Here is a 23,596-nt window from a genome sequence, read left to right as displayed (position 1 = left end):
GGTGAACTATACATCCCAGTCCCTACGACTCCCTACGAAGTGGGAGCTTGTCTTTGTAAGTGGCCACCCCAGCCACACACATAGATACATATTTTCATTTTAATTATGTGTATAGATAGATGTGTATAGATTTGTCTGTTGTTGTTGTTGTTGTTGTTGTTGTTGTCGTCGTCATTGCTTAGCTGCTTTAATACCAATCTATATTGATCTCTTGTGTAGAGTCTCACTTATCCAAGACTCGCTTATCCAAGGTTCTGGATTATCCAAGTCATTTCTGTAGTCAATGTTTTCAATATATCGTGATATTTTGGTGCTAAATTAGTAAATACAGTACAGTAGAGTCTCACTTATCCAACATAAACGGGCCGGCATAACGGTGGATAAGCGAATATGTTGGATAATAAGGAGAGATTAAGGAGAAGCCTATTAAACATCAAATTAGGTCATGATTTTACAAATTAAGCACCAACACATCATGTTATACAACAAATTTGACAGAAAAAGTAGCTCAATACACAATAATGTTATGTTGTAATTACTGTATTTATGAATTTAGCACCAAAATATCACGATTTATTGAAAACATTGACTACAAAAATGTGTTGGATAATCCAGAATGTTGGATAAGCGAATGTTGGATAAGTGAGACTCTACTGTAATTACAACATAACATTACTGCGTATTGAACTACTTTCTCTGTCAAATTTGTTGTTGTTTTGGTGCTTAATTTGTAAAATCATAACCTAATTTGATGTTTAATAGGCTTTTCCTTATCTTTCCTTATTATCCAAGATATTCACTTATGCAAGGTTCTGCCAGCCCGTTTAGCTTGGATAGGTGAGACTCTACTGTATACATATTTTCATTTTTATTATGTGTATAGATAGATGTGTATAGATTTCTGTCTATTGTTGTTGTTGTTGTTGTCGTCGTCATCATCATCATCGCTTAGCTGCTTTAATACCAATCTGTATTGATCTATTGTGTCCTCCCTTTGTCTTCCTACTCATCATTATTTACATCGATGCCACACTTTTTGGGTAGTAAACTTGGAGAATTTGGGTTTTTGTGCCCATTTTTTATTTTTGCAACAACCCTGTGAGGTAGGCCATGCATGGAGAAAATGCCATTGACTTTCATGACCGCTGAATGCGGATTGGAACCCCAAAATCCCAAGCTTCCTTCTGCAGCCACTAGACGATCTCTTAAGACCATAGGTAAGCAAAGAGACCTCCAAAAACCATCTAGACGGTCTCATAAGAAAGGGACTCTCAAAGGCCATCAGAAGACCATAGATAAGGAAAGGGACCCTCAAAGGCCATCTAGATGGTCTCATAAGACCATAGATAAGGAAAAGGGCCCCAAAGGCCATCTAGACAATTACCATAAGTACCATAAGTAAGGAAAGGGACCCTCAAAGATCATCTAGATGGTCTCATAGGACCATAGGTAAGGAAAGTGACCTCCAAAAGCCATCTAGATGTTCTCATAAGACCATCGGTAAGGAAAGGGACCCTCAAGGCCATCTAGACAGTCTCACAGAACTATAGGTAAGGAAAGTGACTTCCAAAAGCCATCTAGATATCTAGGTAAGGAAAGGGACCATAGATAAGGAAAGGGACCCTCAAGGCCATCTAGACAGTCTCACAGAACTATAGGTAAGGAAAGTGACTTCCAAAAGCCATCTAGATATTCTCATAAGACCATCGGTAAGGAAAAGGACCCTCAAAGGCCATCTAGATGATCTCGTCAGACCATCAGAAGACCATAGATAAGGAAAGGGACCCTCAAAGGCAATCTAAATGGTTTCATTTGACCATAGGTAAGGAAAGGGACCCTCAAAGGCCATCTAGATGGTTTCATAAGACCATAGGTAAGGAAAGGGACCCTCAAAGGCCATCTATACTGTCTCATAGGACCACAGGTAAGGAAAGTGATCTCCAAAAGCCATCTAGATGTTCTCATAATGTTGTAGCTAAGGAAAGAGACCTCCAAAGACCATCTAGACGATCTCATAAGGCCATACGTAACCAAAGAGACCTTCAAAGACCATCTAGACCAGGGGTCCCCAAACTAAGGCCCGGGGGCTGGATGCGGCCCTCCAAGGTCATTTACCTGGCCCCCGCCCTCATTTATAATATGATATTTTTATATCAGTTTTAATAATATAATATATTGTATTTACATATGATATTGATAATAATATTATCATTTTATACAATATAATACTAATAATAATACCATATAATAATATTAATTATATATTATATATTACATATAATATTACAGTATAGTAGTATAGTTCAATATAGTAATATATAATGCTAATATTTTGCTATGCTAATAATATAATATATTGTATGTACATACAGCTGCTCTGAGTTCCCTTCGGGGTGAGAAGGGTGGGATATAAATGTAGTAAATAAAGGTAGTAAATAAATAATTTTGGACTTAGGCTTGCCCAAAGTCTGGATTGACTTGAAAACAACAACAATCCTAATTAACCTGACTACCTCATTGGCCAGAAGAAGGCCCACACTTCCTATTGAAATCCTGATAGGTTTATGTTGGTTAAAATTATTTTCATTTTTAAATATTGTATTGGTCTTTCATTGTTATTGTTGTTGTTTTGCACTACAAATAAGACATGTGCAGTGTGCATAGGCATTTGTTTGTATTTTTTTTCAAATGATAATTTGGCCCCTGCACAGTCTGAAGGATTGTGGACCGGCCCTCTGCTTTAAAAGGTCTAAAGTTTAGGACAGGAGCCAGGTAAATGACCTTGGAGGGCCGCATCCTGCCCACGGGCCTTAGTTTAGGGACCCCTGCTCTATAATAATAAAAAAATAACAAAAGTTTTGCAAATTACCAAATCTTGCTTGCAACACGCATGCGCATGGCTACTCTCCCCACTTGGCACGCCCAGATTTGTAGATGAGGCTGCCTTTGGACACTAGAGGGCGGCAGAGAGGCGTGTATGAAGCAGCAGATAGGAAGTGGTTTGCATTGATTAAGGGTTGTTTGGAAGTGAAGAAGAATTAATTATTTGCGTTTTTGGATTGCAATTTGCATTTCTAGATTTGTGGAGTAGATTGAAAGGTATGTTTTTTTAATGGTTTATCAATATACCATATTTTAAGTATGTTGCCGAGCCTAGGCCCTCTTTTGTATTCAAGATAATTAAGTATTTTCTTGAAAAGTATGTTTATATATGTCAATATCTTTCTTAACTTCACACCCCCCAACTGACCCAACTTGGCAAGGACAGTCTCAGTTAAGCCTCTGCCATCCCATTTTCTCAGTTGTCTTTAAAATATCCCAATTTCTGGTTTGCTGTGAGTTTTTCAGGCTGTATGGCCGTGTTCCAGAAGCACTCTCTCCTGAGAGTTTGTCCATATCTGTGGCAGGCATCCTCAGAGGTTGTGAGGTCTGTTGGAAACTAGGCAAGTGGGGTTTATATATTTGTGGAATAATGTCCAGGGTGGGAAAAAGAACTACTTTCTGTTTGAGGCAAGTGTGAATGTTGTAATTGGCCAGCTTGATTAACATTAAATAGCCTCTCAGCTTCATGGTCTGGCTGCTTACTGTCTGGGGTAATCCTTTGCTGGACCTTCTCTTAGCATTCCACAGATATATAAAACCCTACCTGCCTAGTTTCAGTGTTATATATCTGTGGAATGTTCAGGGTGGGAGAAAGAACTCTTGTCTGTTTGAGGCAAGTCTGAATGTTGCAATTGGCCAGCTCAATTAGCATTGAATAGCCTTTCAGCTTCAGGGTCTGGCTGCTTACTGCCTGGGGGAATCCTTTGTTGGACGTTCCCTGAACATTCCACAAATATATAAAACCCCACTTGCCTCGTTTCCAGTAGACTTCACAACCTCTGAGGATGCCTGCCATAGATGTCGGCAAAACGTCAGGAGAGAATGCTTCTGGAATATGGCCATACAGCCCAGAAAATTCACAACTATCCAGTAGGCTGTGAAAGCCTTCGACAAGACAGATCTGCTAACACCTGCGACATCGAGAAAGTGGTAGAATGAAGTGTTAACATTTTGAATTTTCTTTTCAAGTTGCACATTGGGTGACTTTCCAAAAAAAATTAAGGTGCTTCCCAGCTGTAACATAGGTGCACTCACAAAGATGAGGCTGCCTTCCCACCTGGAAGTGGGCAGATGTGTAAAAACACACAACTAGTGGAACAGTGATTTATATAAACTAGCAAATCATAACACAAGTTTATACAGGTTGAGCATCCTTTATCCAGAAATCTGAAGTATTTCAAAATTGTCCATGTGGGTGTCTGAGACAGTGATGCCTTTGCTTTCTATGAGTTCAGTGTACACAAGCTTTGTTTCATGCTGGAAAGACAATATATTTAAGGTGTATGTGAAGCAACTTTATAGCATCTTTATAGCAATGAGGCTTACATATCTGTAGAAGTCATACAGCCTGAAAAACTCACAGCAACCCAGTGGATCCCGGCCATGAAAGCCTTCAACAACACATCCTAATTTCTCTCTTCTCCATCTTGCCCCCTTTGCCCCTAACTTACTATAGTTGTTGCAAAGTGAGTTGAAAACATTATAAAAGTTGTTTGTATTCAGTGAAAGAGGAGAGTGAGCTCAGGCAAGAGCAGTCTCTCCCGGCTTGTCTGTTCTTATCAGAACTTCTGCCCTCTTGATGGCACTCTAATTTTGCTCAGCAACATATGTGTCATTTGTGAAATGTTGATGGGTATGTTGTAACAGACAGTAACCAATTACTGGTTACAAATGTGCAACACTAACAAATAATTGCATTTTCCAATAACTTATAACAAAGTTACGCAAGGATTGTGGCATGACAAATAATAATAATGTCACTTGGGCCTCCATTATAATATATTGTATATATCATGTATACTCGAGTATAAGCCGACTCAAATATAAGCCGAGGCACCTAATTTTACCACAAAAAACTGGGAAAACATTGACTCCAGTATAAGCCAAGAGTGGTAAATTTCAGAAATAAAAATAGATACCAATAAAATTACATTAATTGAGGCATCAGTAGGTTAAATGTTTTTGAATGTTTACATAAAGCTCAAATTTAAGATAAGACTGTCCAACTCGGATCAAATCATTATTCTCATCTTCTTCAATGTAAATGTGCTTATGTATCTTTTTAATAATAAAAGAGTAATAATACATGTAATAATAATAATAATCCTTTTAATAATAACAGAGGAATAATACATGTAATAATAATAATAAATACAGGAAAATAATACAAGTAATAATAAATAGAGTAAAATAATAAATGTAATAATAATAAGATCAGAGTGAAATAATAAATGTATTAATAATAATTAAAAATAGAGTAAAATAAATGTAATAGTAGCAACAATAATAGAGAAAAATACTAAATGTACTAATACTAATAATAATAGAGAAAAATAATAAATGTAATAATACCAATAATAATAGAGAAAAATAATAAATGTAATAATACCAATAATAATAGAGAAAAATAATAAATGTACCATATATTCTCGAGTATAAGCTGACCCAAATATAAGCCAACCAGGGCCCTCACTTGAGTATAAGCCGAGGGGGGCTTTTTCAGTCTTAAAAAAAGGGCTGAAAAACTAGGCTTATACTTGAGTATATACAGTACGTATAATATTGATAATAATATTATAATGTAATACAATATAATATTAATACACTATTATAATCGTATATTATATATTACATGTAATATTACTAATAGTACAATATGGTAATATATAATGCTTATATTGTTTAACCTGGAGTCCTCGGTGATGCAGCAGATTAAACTATTGAGTTGTTGAATTTGCTGACTGAAAGGTCGCAGATTTGAATCCGGGGAGTGGAGTGGGCACCCGCTGTTAGACCCAGCTTCTGCCAACTTAGCAGTTTGAAAAAATGTGAGTAGATCAATGGGTACCGCTTTGGCGGGGAAGTAACAGCACTCCATGCAGTCATGCCACCCACATGATCTTGGAGGTGTCTATGGACAACTCCAGCTCTTCGGCTTAGAAATGGAGATGCAACCCCCAGAGTTGGCCACGATTGGATTTAATGTCAGGGGAAAACCCTAAGCAAGAAATAGTTGCACTTTGTCCTCCATCCCGAAGCACTTTATAACTTTACTATGGCATTTTAGTTCAATTTGGCCACTCCATACTATCCCCCTCCACCATCCTGGTGGTTCATTGTATTTTATTTTACTTTTACCTACTTTTTGTTTTAATGGGCTTTTATGCCTAATGTAATGTATTGTTTGCATAATGTGATTTTACTGTGTTTTATTCATTGTAATATGTTTTGATTTTTGTACTTGTTTACTGTTTTTGGACTGTTGTCCCATGTTAGACACCCCAAGTCCCTGTGGGGAGATGGTGGCGGGGTAGGAAAATAAAGTTACAGTAGAGTCTCACTTATCCAACGTTCTGGATTATCCAACACATTTTTGTAGTCAATGTTTTCAAAACATTGTGATATTTTGGTGCTAAATTCATAAATACAGTAATTACTACATAGCATTACTGAGTATTGAACTACTTTTTCTGTCAAATTTGTAGTCTAACATGATGTTTTGGTGCTTAATTTGTAAAATCATAACCTAATTTGATGTTTAATAGGCTTCTCCTTAATCTCTCCTTATTATCCAACATATTCACTTATCCAACGTTCTGCCGGCCCATTTATGTTGGATAAGTGAGACTCTACTGTACTTACTTACCAAGCTGCTTGCAGGTCTATGAAGACAGCTCCTTTGGTTGCATGATTGCAAGTCGCTTCTGGTGTGAGAGAATCAACCGTCTACAAAGACGTTGCCCGAGAATAACCAGTGGTTACAAATGTGCAATACTAACAAATAATTGCATTTCCCAATAACTTATAAAAAAGATAGGCAAAGATTGTGACATGACAAATAATAATAATAATGTCACTCTGGCCTCCAAGGAGCTCAGGGCCATGTAAATATTTCTCTCACACATTCACATTCCATTGTATTCTTTTTTTTAATATATATTTCATTGGTGTATATAACAATTAAATAACAACGAAAGAGTGAGAACAATAATTTTTGCATTCCATTGTATTCTTGAAACTCCATAGGAAATGTGAGGCCTGAGAGAGGGTGACGGCAATGATTTCAAGCTCCTTCCTGTTATCTTTTTTTTATGTACAGAGTCGGGATCTGGCAGACTTTTGCAAGGATCTTTCAACATTGTAGTCCTCAGTGTGCCCCATTTTGCAAAGGTTCGGAGGAAGACGGAAGCATAGCTGAGATGCATCATTGTGATGAGAGGTAGGGGGAAAAAAACAACAACAACCTCATTCTGATTTCTTTGGATTAAAAGCCATCTGTGCAAAAAACAAAAACAAAAAGAACAAGCCAAAGGGATGAGAGTGCTTTTTATCTGCTGATTACCCTAATGGCTTTGTCTGGGCAGGGGGAGGCTGTATCTTGCCTCCCAAAGCCTGCCTGGCCATAACTCTCTCTACCTGAGGTTCTGGATTGGGGGGGGGGTGCTTTGGAGACCTGGGTTGCCATGGTGACTGGCAAGTTTCCGGCTTAGGCTTGGCTGAAGGCAACAGGCCCGGCACCTGTAACAGAAGGGAGCCGTTATCCTGTCTGCTCTTGTTTCCTGATAACATTACCTCTGTTTTCCCTCCTGGAATTGAGAGGGGATTTGAAAGAGACCATCGGTCGAAAATGAAATATTAAGAGGTGGGTAGCAAGCCAGCAATGGAGTGGAAATTTAATCCACTGTCTCAAGAAAAGTGCATTAGCCTGGCTAGCGCCTGCCTGATTTATTCCACCTTGATAGTTATGGAATGAAAGATAGGTGTTTGAATCCTGAATGCTCAAAATCAGGGCGAGGAGGCCAATGACACCTCTTTATTTCATTCCCCCCTTTATGGGTAAGTAAAGGTAAAGGTAAAGGCCCCTACTGTCCCACCGGAGCAGTACTTATTGATCTACTCACACTCTGGGGCAATGATGGGCAACCTTTTGCACTTGGTGTGTCAAAATTCACCAAAACCTAGCATGACTTGAGTGGTGTGTCACTTCGAGAAAAAATCCATAATTTCACAATATATATAGTTTAAATAACAAAAATATATAATTGTAATATAGAAGTGTATTTAATAAATCAAAAACTATTTACTACCATTATTTCTATGTACAACAATCTATGGTACCGTGTTTCCCCGAAAATAAGACAGTGTCTTATATTATTTTTTGCTCCCAAAGATGTGCTAGGTCTTATTTTCAGGGGATGTCTTATTTTTCCATGAAGAAGAATTCACATTTATTGTTGAACAAAAAAATGAACATTTATTATATACTGTACAGTAGTTTTCATCACAACCCAACATAACCAAACCAGACAAACTGTGACTCCTGTCAAGAATTTCTTATTATTACCATTATTTCCATGTACAACTCGTATGTACATTTACCAATCCTACATGCTCTGGTGTTCTGTTTGGCAGGCATGCTTCCAAACAAAAACTTTGCTAGGTCTTACTTTCGGGGGAGGCCTTATATTTAGCAATTCAGCAAAACCTCTGCTAGGTCTTATTTTTTGGGGATGTCTTATTTTCGGGGAAACAGGGTACCTCTTGCAATTTCCACGCAGATTTCTCTCTATTGTAGTTTCAATGTAGTCATGAATAATGAATAATATAATTATAATATAATAGTAATAATATAATAATATACTACAATAATAATAGAATGATTTTATATATGTGTGTGTGTGTGTAATGTGCATAATTCCCATGGAGTAAACAACAAAACCACTGGACTAAATCACACCAAATTTGGCCACAAAAGACATTAGTCATCCAATCAATCTGCATGCGGCAGCATGTCAGCAAAAAGTGCTAGGCGTGTCAGTGCTGACACGCGTGTCATAGGTTGGCCATCACTGCTCTGGGAGTTGATGCTCATCTCCATTTCTAAACCAGAGAGCCAGCATTGTCCATAGACACCTCCAAGGCCATGTGGCCATAGGTATGACTTTATGAAACCTGTCCCCGCTGGTTTGCTTTTAATTACTCTGATTTTATCTGCTTGGATTTTAATGTATTGTCCATTATTTTATTTTGTGTATCGTTGAAATGTTTTAAGTTTTTGTCAAATATGTTGTATCGTTGTTTCAGGCTTGTCCCTGTTGTGAGTCGCCCCGAGTCCCTTCGGGGAGATGGGGCGGGATATAAAAATAAAGTTTATTAGTTATTATTTATTATGACTGCATGGAGTGCCATTACCTTCCCGCTAGAGCAGTACCTATTGATCTACTAACACTCTGGGCATTGGTGCTCATCTCCATTTCTAAGCTGAAGAGCCGGCGTTGTCCATAGGCACCTCCAAGGCCATGTGGCCATAGGCATGACTGCATGGAGTGCCATTACTGTCCCACCGGAGCAGTACCTATTGATCTACTCACACTCTGGGGATTGCTGCTTATCTCCATTTCTAAACTGGATAGCTGGCGTTGTCCGTAGACATCTCCAAGGCCATGTGGCCATAGGCATGACTGCATGGAGCGCCATTACTGTCCCGTCAGAGCAGTACCTAATGATTTACTCACACTCTGGGGGTTGGTGCTCATCTCCATTTCTAAACCGAAGAGCTGTCGTTGTCCATAGACACCTCCAAGGTCATGTGGCCAAATTTGGCCTAGTGAATGAAAACATATCCTGCATATCAGATATTTACATCGCAGTTCACAATAGGAGCAAAATTACAGTTATGAAGTAGCAACAAAAATAATTTTATGGCTGGGGGGTCACCACAACATGAGAAACTGTATTAAGGGGTCACAGCATTAGGAAGCTTGAGAAGCACTGCTCTATTAAATCCACCCTCATGGGATATAATGAGTAATGTACCCATAAAGGGTAGGGAGCCCCTATTGGCGCAGTGTGTTAAAGCGCTCAGCTGCTGAACTTGTGGACTGAAAGTTCACAGATTCGAATCTGGGGAGCGCCCGCTGTTAGCTCCAGCTTCTGCCAACCTAGCAGTTTGAAAACATGCAAATGTGAGTAGATCAATAGGTACCGCTCCGGCGGGAAGGTAACAGCGCTCCATGCAGTCATGCTGGCCACATGACCTTGGAGGTGTCTATGGACAATGCCGGCTCTTTGGCTTAGAAATTGAGATGAGCACCAACCCCCAGAGTCAGACACGACTAGACTTAACATCAGGGGAAACCTTTACCTAAATTCATAAGTAGGGCCGCAAATTTCTTCCAGGTAGCGAAATGGGATCTGTTTTACATGCGGACTGCACACCGTCCGTCATTGTACAAACTGGAGTCTCGTGTGGCCAAGCCATATCAGAGTACGGTTAAGATGGGAAAAGTTATTAATGAGAAAGAAAATGCAAGCAGCCATTTGATATTGCCTGATCTTACTGGGATCAGGCAAAATATCTTTCTGAGTGAAACACAGACCATTCTTCTGATTCCTTGCATTGTTAAATCTCTTCCTGCAGCCCACGACCTCTTCACCAGCTACAGCCACCCACATCCTTTGAGAGCTGGAGGCAGCTGGAAAGATTGATCTTCCCTTCCTCGCTGTGGCTTCCGTCTCTCTGAGGTCAGCTGCCATGCATCCACCCCCAGAATCCAGGCCACGCTTTGGCTCCCACGCACTCCTACGGCGGGCTGGTTGCTGGCACCTTCTTTACTTACTGTCTGAGTAATGCCAGTTGTCTGTAGCACACTGTTGTGCAGCTGTGCCTTGGTTGGACAAGAGGTCTCTCTCCTCGGTGCTCTCGTCTGTGACTGCTCCTGTTGCCTCTCTGAAAACCCAGGTGAGTCTGAGCCTGCCTCTGCAACCTGTAGCTTTTTGCAAAGTCCCTTTTCTTCTTCCAAACTTTAACATGTGCAAAGCCTTTGAATTTTTCTAAACTTCCATAACAATCTCTCTTTCTAGTTTTTGTTGAAAGTTTTTCTTTTACGGCACTCCCAAACTCCCGAGACATAAAAAAAACACACACACACACATATGAATGAGGAAGCCATGCCTGTGCCGACTTTTGAAGTTGTTTCTGAACTCTGTTCCATAAACCTGTTGCTCGTTGCTCAAGCTGCTCAATGCCTGCAGTTTGTTCTCTCCTTTAAAACTATGTAAAACCTGCTCCATGCCTGTAGTTTGCTTTTTCCTTTGGAGTCCTGAATGAACTCCTCTGCCATCTACTTTGGGGGAGTGGGCATTTGTTATCTGAGGGAGATATGCCGCTCTTATCCTTGGGCTTCCTTGCATGGAATGGCATCCCACAACAAAGGCCTGATACATTTATTATTTTCCTCTATTATTATTGGTATTATTACATTTATTATTTTTCTCTATTATTGTTGCTACTATTACATTTATTTTACTCTATTTTATTATTATTAATACATTTATTATTTCACTCAGTTCTTCTTATTTATTATTATTATTATTATTATTATTATTACATATATTATTTTAATCTATTATTATTAAAATGATACATAAGCACATTTACATTGAAGAAGATGAGAATAATGATTTAATCAGAGTTGGACAGTCTTATCTTAAATTGGAGCTTGATGTAAATATTCAAAAACATTTAACCTACTGATGCCTCAATTCATGTAATTTTATTGATATCTATTTTTATTTCTGAAATTTACCACTCTCGGCTTATACTTGAGCCAACGTTTTCCCTGTTTTTTTGTGGTAAAATTAGGTGCCTCTGCTTATATTCAGGTCGGCTTATACTCGAGTATATACGGTAGCTTGGATAAGTGAGACTCTACTGTCCTGTTGTTTGTCCCCATAAATTCGTTATGGCCCAGAACACTCTGGCTTTGAGATGACTCTGAACTTGGAACCCTCTACACCAGGCTTTCACAACACATCAGTGTGTCGGCTGCAGTTTGTGACTGTGTCATACAAGCATAACAGGAAACTGCTGTGTAAAACTTTGTCTCTGGATGAGATGGTTTCTTGCACCTCCAACTTTGCAATACAGATTGTTAGCTGCCTCTTTTGTTCGCAGCCGAGGTCTTTGATCCCACACCCTTCCTATGTTTCTGAGGATGCAGAGCGCGGGAATACCTTGGCCTAGGCTTTATCTTCGCTTCCTGTCACTTGCTGCTACCTTGTCATAGCAACCCAGGGGCTGTTTGTCCAGGTTGCTAGGGTTTCTTTGTCGTATAAAGCTTGGCCTGCGTATCCAAAGGCCAGCACGGGGGGGGGGGGGGGGGGGGGGGAGCAGTAAAACGTGGTTCGGATCCCATTGGCTCTGGATTCTTTTTCACCTGGCCCCAAGGAAGACAGTACAAGAGTCGAGCCAAGTGTTGTCCAAGGTAGTATTGGCAGGTGTTCAAAATAGCAGTAAGGGATGGTCGAAGTTCAGGAAATGTAGGGTTGATCAGGAAGTAGCTACTGATTTAACACATTTGTCTTGTATGGAAATGAAAGTATTGGTTGTATGGAAATGAAAGTATTGGTTGTATGGAAATGAAAGTATTGGTTGTATGGAAATGAAAGTATTGGTTGTATGGAAATGAAATTATTGGTTCCAGTTAAGCTAGCCACACATTTCTCTGTAAAGTTAACGTATTGTCCTTCTTCATGAATTGCAGGATGCACTTCTGTCTTTATGAAAAGTCCATACCCCAATATACAAGTTGTTGTCAAAGGCTTTCATGGCCAGAATCACTGGGTTGCTGTGAGTTTTCAGGCTGTATGACCATGTTGCAGAAGCATTCTCTCCTGATGTTTAGTCAACATCTATGGCAGGTGTCCTCAGAGGTGGAGCCCCCGGTGGTGTAGTGGATTAAAGCCTTGTGACTTGAAGGTTGGGTTGCTGACCTGAAGGCTGCCAGGTTCGAATCCAACCTGGGGAGAGCGCGGATGAGCTCCCTCTATCAGCTCCAGCTCCATGCGGGGACATGAGAGAAGCCTCCCACAAGGATGGTGAAAACATCAAAAACATCCGGGCGTCCCCTGGGCAACGTCCTTGCAGACTGCCAATTCTCTCACTCCAGAAGCGACTTGCAGTTTCTCAAGTTGCTCCTGACACGAAAAAATAAATAAATAAAAAATCCAACATATTCACTTATCCAACATTCTGCAGGCCCGTTTATGTTGGATAAATGAGACTCTACTGTATTGGTTCCAGTTAAGCTAGCCACACATTTCTCTGTAAAGTTAACGTATTGTCCATCTTCATAAATTGCAGGATGCACTTCTGTCTTTATGAAGAGTCCATACCCCAATATATAAGTTGTTGTCGAAGGCTTTCATGGCCAGAATCACTGGGTTACTGTGAATATTCGGGCTGTATGGCCATGCTCCAGAAGCATTCTCTCCTGACGTTTCACCCACATCTATGGCATCCTCAGAGGCTGTGGGGTCTGTTAGGAACTAGGCAAGTCGGGTTTATATGTCTATGGAATAATGTCCAGGGTGGGAGAAAGAACTCCTGTCTGTTTGAGGCAAGTGTTTCCATAGATACAGTAGAGTCTCACTTATCCAAGCTAAACGGGCCGGCAGAACCTTGGATAAGCAAATATCTTGGATAATAAGGAGGGATTAAGGAAAAGCCTATTAAACATCAAATTAAGTTATGATTTTACAAATTCAGCACCAAAACATCATTTTAGACAACCAATTTGACAGAAAAAGCAGTTCAATACGCAGTAATATTATGTTGTAATTATGGTATTTACAAAATTAGCACCAAAATATCATGATATATTGAAAACATTGACTACAAAAATGCCTTGGACAATCCAGAACCTTGGATAAGTGAGTCTTGGATAAGTGAGACCCTACTGTATATAAACCTCACTTGCCTAGTTTCCAACAGACCACACAACCTCTGAGGATGCCTGCCATAGATGTAGGTGACATGTCAGGAGAGATTGCTTCTGGAACATGGCCAAACAGCCCAGAAAACTCACAGCAACCCAGTGATTCCAGCCATGAAAGCCTTCGACAACACACTAAAAGAAAGATATTGCCTACCACCTGCTGTCAAAAATGAAGTGTGTCTTAATAGGTTCTTCTTGTTTCCCATTAACAGAACTCTCCACTGCCAAATGGGAGCATTTCCGGTGAGGTGAAAAATTAAAGCTGTGAGGCTTAATTGAATAAAAGCTATGGTTCTCAAGCTGGGACAGTGTCATGCTGTGAAATATTAATTTAAAGTATGACAGACCCCCGTGGTCTTTTTCCTCCCCAAAGATGCGAGCAACACAGGAGGCTGTCTCAAATTTGGCCTAGGAAATAGGAATGTGTGTGAATTTGACATCTGGGAAGGCGTGGTTCGGTTGAGCCAAGCTTTGTGAGGCTGAAAAAGGTGGATTGGGAGGTTATTTCTGAATAGAAGTGGCTAAGATCGAGCTGTGCTTTTTATGATGGTTTGGGAACACGTCCAAATTGGTAAGAATTTAACCGTTGAATTCACAGCAGTTTACTTACATCATCTGTGACACTGAATAGATGTTAGGGCACTTTGTCTCTTCCGAACCCATCTCCATACGCAGCTTGTTTAATCAAATAATAGAGTTTCTGGGAAATGATGATATTTATATCAAGTTGGGTGACTCTGCTGCTTCTTTCCAGCCATGGAAGCTTGAGAAGCATTCTGGGTGTGGATAAAAGAACCTCAGCAGCTGCAGTGAGAGCGGAACTGGAAATTTACACAATCCATGCACAATCTAAATTCAGGGCGTATAACTACTGGTGTAAAATCAATGTAATGGAGCCCGATAGACTCCTAAAATTGTGCTTATTAAAACAGATAAAATCCCAACTACAGATCTCATGGATTATGCAATTGACAAATTATATAAGAAGTTGTGGCCTTCCTGTCTCCTGCACCTTAAATGATCAAGTAAAAAAGAGTGCCAGACAAAGAATTTTGGACATAGAAGCACAGAAAGATATAGCTACTCTCAGTGGGGTTGCCAACCTAAAATGGCTGAGCCAATATAAATGTACCTTCCAAATTGCCAACTATTTAAAAATCGAAATGCCAAAACACTTTAGGGAGGTATTTACTCGAGCTAGATTCGATCAGCTTGATACAATGGTTAGATATGGGAGATTCAACAACATCCCTTATAACGAACGATTCTGTATCTGTGGAGCACCTGAAATTGAGGATTTAGCACATATATTATTTGACTGTAAATTGTATCAGAAGGTGAGAGATTTGTTTCTTGGTCCAGATATCAAACGGACAATGCATTGGGAATCGCACATCAGAACAACGTACTTTATGTGCGGTCAAGATCCAAAAATAACATATAAAACGGCTCTGTACTTGAGTAAAACAATACGATTGAGATCCACATATGTGGGGCTGATAGGGGTAAACTGTAGGGGTGACAATGACATATGATGTACACACCCAGTTTTATTATATTTATTTATTGTATGGTTACAAATGTTTTATTTAATATTTGTATAGAATGTAAGCAGGTCTTTTCGAGCCTGGTTGTTTGGCTTGGTACTTTGATATGGCCTAAGAGCTAATCAATAAAATGTTCTTCTTCTTCTTCCCATGGAAGCTCATGACTTGGGCCCTTGCCCCTGATGTGATCCAACCTCTTCGGCTCAGTCTTTTCTGTCTGGGAAGTGGGAACAAATTGCAAAGGTATAGCCAAGCCACCAGTGAGAAGTTTATTTTCCCCTTGCAAACATTTGCATCATGTGAACGGCTCGATGGGAAGATGCCAAGCTTTGGAAAGTAGCTGTGCCAACAATGTGCCAAGTTCAGCAGGTTAGGAAAACACAGTGATGTAACCTTGGCCGCATTTGCTCTGCACCTCACTTGAGGACTAGCAGGGGATTAACCCTTGGTTTCTGATCCGAAGCCAAACATGTTTGATAGTTATATTTGGAGACTGAAATTCAGGAAAGGGTGGCCATTGGGAGTTCAAGGAATAATTGGAAAACTATGTTCAGAATCAGTTGTGAAGCTTTGTACAAGGGGTGGTCAACTGTGGTGGGTCTGAGGGCTGATTCCACTTTGAGGAATATAGTAATAATAATAATAATAATAATAATAATAAACTCCTTAAAGCACAGCAGACAAAAAACCAGTACAAGAAAGCCTCACTACGAACTAGAGCTGACAGCTGGCACAACAAAACATTGCATGGAAAGTTCCTTGACAAAATTGAAGGAAAAGCTGATAAGGAGAAGACCTGGCTCTGGCTCACGAATGGGACCCTGAAGAAGGAGACGGAAGGCCTGATCCTTGCAGCCCAGGAACAAGCCATCAGAACAAACGCAATTCAGGCCAAGATCGAAAAATCAGCTGATGACCCAAAATGCAGACTGTGCAAGGAAACTGACGAAACCATGAATCATATCCTCAGCTGCTGTAAGAAAATCGCACAGATAGACTACAAACAGAGGCACAATTATGTGGCCCAAATGATTCATTGGAACTTATGCCTCAAGTACCACCTCCCAGCAGCAAAGAACTGGTGGGATCACAAACCTGCAAAAGTATTGGAAAATGAGCATACAAAGATACTATGGGACTTCCAAATCCAGACTGACAAAGTTCTGGAACACAACACACCAGACATCACAGTTGTGGAAAAGAAAAAGGTTTGGACCATTGATGTCGCCATCCCAGGTGACAGTCGCATTGATGAAAAGCAACAGGAAAAACTCAGCCGCTATCAGGACCTCAAGATTGAACTGCAAAGACTCTGGCAGAAACCAGTGCAGGTGGTCCCAGTAGACATTGACAAAATCACAATCTGCCAACTGCAAAAGGCCACCCTACTGGGATCTGCACGCATCATCCGAAAATACATCACACAGTCCTAGACACTTGGGAAGTGTTTGACTTGTGATTTTGTGATACGAAATCCAGCATATCTATCTTGTTTGCTGTGTCATATTATAACAACAACAACAACAACAACAACTTTATTTTTGTATACCATCTCCATCTCACTGAGGAGACTCAAAGTGGCTTATAAGGGGACAAGCCCAATCAGCATGCATATATATATAACATTTATATCCCACTCTTCTCACCCTGAAGGTGACTCAGAGCAGTTTACAAATTAAATTTACATACAATATTATATTATTAGCATAGCGCAATACTAGCATTAAAATACTATTTTGTACTATATCAATATATTGTAATATTATTAGTAACATTACATGTAATATACAATATATAATTAATATTATATTGCATTATTAGTATTATATCATATTACAATATAATATTATCAATATATGTATATGCAATATATTATATTATTATATATGATTGTAAATTATATTGTATAAATATGTGTGTGTATATATATGTGTGTGTGTGTGTGTATACATACAGTAGAGTCTCACTTATCCAACACTTGCTTATCCAACATTCTGGATTATCCAGCGCATTTTTGTAGTCAGTGTTTTCAATATATCATGATATTTTGGTGCGAAATTTGTAAATACAGTAATTACTACATAGCATTACTGCGTATTGAACTACTTTTCCTGCCAGATTTGTTGTATAACATGATGTTTTGGTGCTTAATTTGTAAAATCATAACCTATTTTGATGTTTAATAGGCTTCTCCTTAATCTCTCCTTATTATCCAACATATTCGCTTATCATTGGATATCATTCTGCCGGCCCGTTTATGTTGGATAAGTGAGACTGTACTGTATATAATACACACACACACACACACACACACACAATAGTTTATAAATATATACAATGGTATATAATTATAAAATTGATAATAATATTATAATATTATACAATATTATACTAATAATATAATATAATAATATTAATTATATATTAAATGTAATATTACTAATAATATTACCATATAATGATATAGTACAATATAGTAATTTAATCCTTATATTGTGCTATGCTAATAATATATTGCATGTACATGTGATTTGTAAGCTGCTCTGAGTCCCCTCTGGAGTGAGAAGAGCGGGATATATATGTGTGTGTGTGTGTGTGTGTGTGTGTGTGTGTGTGTGTATATATATATATAAAGATATTTTAAAGATGTTTTTAAATTGTTAGATTTTAGCCTTTCTTGTAAGCTGCCCCGAGCCCTAGGGGAGCGGCGGCATATAAGTTTAAATAATAAATAAATAAATATAAATGTAGTAAATAAATAATTAGCATAGCATGTTAACATCACAAAATAATCAAATTAACACACATGGAATATGGACTTCCAATAAGACCCTCTCAAGACATGGGGTAACTCGAAGTCTTTTTCTGTTATGTTTTCAGATGTAAACAGAGTTGCGTGCCCTGAAAATCTATTTCAGATGCAAATTTCTGTATTAGATGCTTCCAAGAGACACGAATTGCTTTTGCAGGGGCAAAAAATTGGTTTGGAAAGTGCTGTTGTTTGATGTCTTCAAAAAGAGCTTGAGAAGGCCATACGCAGCCCCGGATATGCATTTGGTTCCACTGTGTATTTTTATTTTTAGGTTCTGGGCAAAGCTCAAGGTGAAAAATTGGCACGGAACCCTTACATCTTGCTGTGGCAGAGGACACTTTTTGTGTGTGTGAGCTGTAACAAAAGAAATGTTATTCTTTCTAGCACGGTACTTCATCCCACTGGGAACGCAACAGATGCGAGAGGTTTGCATAGATGTGTTTCCTTGTTCGGAGAAAGGGCCAAGGCCAGATTGACAGCTCACTCCGGGAGCCCTGGCACTCGCAAACAGACAGCGAGGGCAGGTTGGGCAACAGAGATGCCAAGGCCCTGTTGGACTCTGTGTTTACAGGAACAAAACACAAATGTGTTTTCTTTCTCTGGCTCAAAGGGCAGGAAAATACGCTTTGAGACATGTGTAGAATGATGGATACTTCTTTCCTCCAACTGTCTCTCCCCCCCTCCTTTAGAAAACAAAAACAAAATAGCAGGCTGCCTTCTGCAAAGCTTTCTTTACACATCGCTGGTACATGTTGCTGTCAACAAAGTCAAATATTGAATGTATCTTATGGGCTTCTAAATATTTAATAGGGAAGACTCCTGTGTTCTCAGCTGCATGGCCCACAAAGGTGCGAACAGAAGCTGTTGGCACTAAAGGGGCGAATACAGTAGTCTTCTGTGCTGTTGTTGCTCTTTTTGTTATTTACTTTCTTTTAAGGATGTAAATTTGCTAATTTTGTGTAGTTTCTTTTTTCTTCTTGACCACATTCTTTATTTTTTATTGATGACTGACTTGAAGTATACAAAACATTCACTATTTTGATATTTTCCTCATTCTGTCACCCATCAGTGGATGTGTTGTGACTCAGCTGGAGTCTCAGAGTGACTCTGATGGGGATTGTGGGATTCAGGTTCCAGCTGTTCAAGATGATGGGATTCAGGTTCAAGATGACTCTGATGGGAATTATGGGATTATGGGATTATGTCCCTGCTGTGAGAGATGAGGAGCAGGGAGGCATTCCCACAGCAGGGAATTGTGTCGATGATACTGGAGATGATACCGAAGCTATCCAGGTGCAAAGGGAGGACAGCTCCCAGTTAGATACCCTGTTTCCCCTAAAATAAGACATCCCCAGAAAATAAGACCTAGTAGAGGTTTGGCTGAATTGCTAAATATAAGGCCTCCCCTGAAAGTAAGACCTAGCATTTGGAAGCATGCCCAACGAACAGAGCATGCAGGATTGGTAAATGTACCAGGGGTCCTCAAACTTTTTAAACCGAGAGCCGGTCCACAATCCTTCAAACTGTTGAGGGGCCGGATTATCATTTGAGAAAAATACAAACAAATTCCGATGCACACTGCATATGTCTTATTTGTAGTGCAACAACAACAACAACAAGAACAATAAAAGAACAATACAATATTTAAAAATAAAAACAATTTTAACCAACATACATTTATCAGGATTTCAATGGGAAGTGTGGACCTGCTTCTGGCCAATGAGATAGTCAAGTTAATTAGGGTTGTTGTTGTTGTTGTTGTTGTTGTTGTTGTGTGTCTTCAAGTCATTTCAGACTTTGGGTGAGCCCAAGTCTAAAATGTATTTATTTATTTATTATTTACTGCATTTATTTACTACATTTGTATCACACCCTTCTCACCCAAAAGGGGACTCAGAGTGGCTTACAAATTATATGTACATACAATATATTATATTATTAGCATAGCACAATATTAGCATTATATATTACTATATTGAACTATACCACTATACTGTAATATTATTAGTAATATTATGTGTAATATAGAATATATAATTAATATTATTATATGGTATTATTATTAGTGTTATATTGTATTACATTATATTATTATTATCAATATTATATGTATATACAATATATTATATTATAAAACTGAGGGCGGGGGCCAGGTAAATGACCTCGGAGGGCCGCATCTGGCCCACGGGCCTTAGTTTGGGGACCCCTGCCATAGAGTGTTGTACATGGAAATAATGGTAGTAACAAGAAATTCTTGATAGGATTCACAGTTTGTCTGGTTATGCTGGTTTGTGATGACAATTACTGTACAGTATGTAATAAATGTTCATATTTTTGTTCATCAATACATTTTAATTCTTCTTCATGGAAAAATAAGACATCCCTTGAAAATAAGACCTAGCGCATCTTTGGAAGCAAAACTTAATATAAGACACTGTCTTATTTTCAGGGAAACATGGTAGCATACAGACAGAGGCTGCTTCTAGTGAGCTGTCTGGCCTTGAAGAAATGGAATCTCTGGATCGAGCTGGCCGTTTGGAATTTCGGGTTCGCAGGAGTGTTAGAATAGCAAACAAGAAAGTGGTCAGAGGCCAAAGAAATGCATTCATGCTGTGCAGGGTATATTAAAGGATGTGCTGAGAGAGAAACCTTTGTCAAAAGCAATGTCTCGTTTGGGTCTAGAAGCAGCTTTTGCTTTCTCAGATTATCTTGCAGCTTTATGTATTCAAGTTCATGGGACCTTGTCATGTATTAATGGAACCTTGTTTTATGCCTAATATTTTCTTGGATTATTCTTTATAGCCTTGGTTTTGCAGCAATCTTTTGGATCTTTACTTTTGGTTTTTAAGTACTATTTATTTCCTATTTCCTAATAAACTACAAAAGACTTCAACCTATGTACAGCCTGGTGTGTTCAGCAAGGTGAAACTAACCTGAGGTGCGACGGGATGTTGTTTTCTTGATGTAAAACATTATCCTGATTTACTAGTCTCTTCCTTAACTTTTCTTAAAAGTTGTTCCAAGTTTCTGCTGTTTTTTGCAAGTAATTGGGTGTCATCTGCCTATCTTAAATTATTTCCACCCTTCCCTAATTTTTGTGTCTCTTTCTTCCACATTTAATCTAACTTTCCTTAGGATATTTTCTGCATATTATTTATTATTTATTTATTTACAGTATTTATATTCCACCCTTCACATCCCGATGGGGACTCAGGGCGGATCACATTGTATACATATAAGGCAAACATTCAATGCCCATATACACATAGAACCGAGACAGAGACAGACGCAGAGGCAATTTAACCTTCTCCTGAGGCGCTGTTCGATTCCGGCCACAGGGGGGAGCAGCTGCTTCATCATCCACTGCGACGGCACTTCCTCATTCCGTTGGCTGGATGATTTTTTTTATGGAGTCGTAAATTAGTTAAATTAGCCTCCCCACTTTATAAGTGGTACCTTAATTTTCCTACTTGATTGATGCAACTATCTTTTGGGTTGCTAGGTCAGCAACGAGCAGGGGCTATCTTTTTTAATTGTCGGGTGCTCACCCTGCCATGGGCTGGCCTCGAACTCATGACCCAAGCTGGACCCAAGCTACAAAACATTGGTGCAACACAGAAGACGAGGATTAATTGGACTGTCTTTGTCAAATTGGAACCATTGGAAGGTAGTGTGTATGGACACACCAATAATGTAATCAAACTGTATTATTTTCTTTGCAGGTTTGAGGCCAACTACAACCTGTGTGATCCATTGTCATGGCTGACACCATTTTTGGCAATGGGAACGACAAGTGGGTGTGTCCAAATGACAGGCAGCTAGCCCTTCGAGCAAAGTAGGTGTCCTTTTCTTTCTCTCTTTTTATTTATTCTTGTAGCCTTTATTTATTTATTTATTTGTGAAATTTATATCCCGCCCTTCTCGCCCCGAAGGGCGGTTTACAAGTACTGTATATACATACAACATATTATATTATACGACTATATTGCAATATTATTAGTAATATTGCATGTAATATAAATATACAATTATAATAGTGAACTATACTTATTATTACATTGTATTACATCATAATATTATTATTACTCCCAAACAGGGAGTTGGGTTGGCTAAGCAAATAAACAAACAAATATGGAGGTAAAAAGCAATACAATAGAGGGTTGTTGTATGTCTTTCAGGCTATGTGGCCATGTTCAAGAAGTATTCTCTCCTGACATTTCGCCCACATCTATGGCAGGCATTCTCAGAGGCTGTGTGGCATGCCTGCCATAGATGTGGGCGAAACGTCAGGAGAGAATACTTCTGGAACATGGCCACACAGCCCGAAAGACATACAACAACCCTGTGATCCCAGCCATGAAATCCTTCGACAACACATCAATACAGTAGAGTCTCACTTATCCAAGACTCTCTTATCCAAGCTTCTGGATTATCCAAGCCATTTTTGTAGTCAATGTTTTCAATATATCGTGATATTTTGGTGCTAAATTTGTGAATATAGTAATTACAACATAACATTACTGCGTATTGAACTACTTTTTGTCAAATTTGTTGTATAACATGATGTTTTGGTGCTTAATTTGTAAAATCATAACCTAATTTGATGTGTAATAGGCTTTTCTTTAATCCCTCCTTATTATCCAACATATTTGCTTATCCAAGCTTCTGCCAGCCCATTTAGCTTGGATAAGTGAGACTCTACTGTACTTTGTAACATTTAATATAGAATAAATATTTTTAAAGTATTGACAATGGCTTTCATGACCACAATCACTGGGTTACTGTGAGTTTTCCAGGCTGTATGGCCATGTTCCAGAAGCATTCTCTCTTGATGTTTTGCAGACATCCTCAAAGGTTTTGATGTCTGTGGGAAACTAGGCAAGTGGGGTTTATGTATCTGTGAAATGTCCAGGGTGGGAGAAAATATTTTTAAAGTGTTGTTTAAATCGTAGTTTTCACCTTTATTAAAGCCTATCATACTTTTTTTTTAAATTGCCATGTTCAAGTTGAGGTTGAAGATGATACAGTTTCAGTCCTTCCCTTAAAATAAATATCAGCCATCTGCCACTCGTAAACTCCTGTTTTAATTTGCGAGATAAGACAATATTAATTTGTCCCGCAGAGCAATAATCAAGAGGGAGATTATTAAAGAGGAAAGACGGAGCGGGAAAACAGGTGGGGAGCACTTGAACCTTGCAGAGTGTATCTGTGTAGCAAAAATAAATGCTTGGCATGGGGCAAAATCCAGATTTTTTTAGTTCCTTTGTAACTAGAATCCAAGCTCTACAAAACCAGAGCTTGGGCAGAATATTAATGTAAGATAAATACAGCTGCCTACTTTTTTTTCATGTCAGGAG

At 38.9% G+C, this 23,596-nt stretch overlaps 1 protein-coding gene across 1 annotated transcript in view; it reads left to right on the top strand.

The window, feature by feature from the left end:
• Positions 1-2,984: 2,984 nt before the first annotated feature.
• The window catches only part of rph3al (rabphilin 3A like (without C2 domains)), a 65,083-nt gene continuing 44,471 nt past the window's right edge, over positions 2,985-23,596 (top strand). The window contains exons 1-4 of the mRNA XM_062958950.1: positions 2,985-3,099; positions 7,202-7,321; positions 10,523-10,843; positions 21,962-22,074. Coding sequence (XP_062815020.1) covers positions 21,998-22,074 — 77 coding nt within the window. The 5' untranslated portion in view covers positions 2,985-3,099; positions 7,202-7,321; positions 10,523-10,843; positions 21,962-21,997. The remainder of the gene's footprint in view (positions 3,100-7,201; positions 7,322-10,522; positions 10,844-21,961; positions 22,075-23,596) is intronic.

Source organism: Anolis carolinensis, unplaced genomic scaffold (assembly GCF_035594765.1).
Source record: "Anolis carolinensis isolate JA03-04 unplaced genomic scaffold, rAnoCar3.1.pri scaffold_7, whole genome shotgun sequence".
NCBI lineage: Eukaryota > Metazoa > Chordata > Lepidosauria > Squamata > Dactyloidae > Anolis > Anolis carolinensis.
This window is presented reverse-complemented; position numbering and strand designations above follow the sequence as displayed.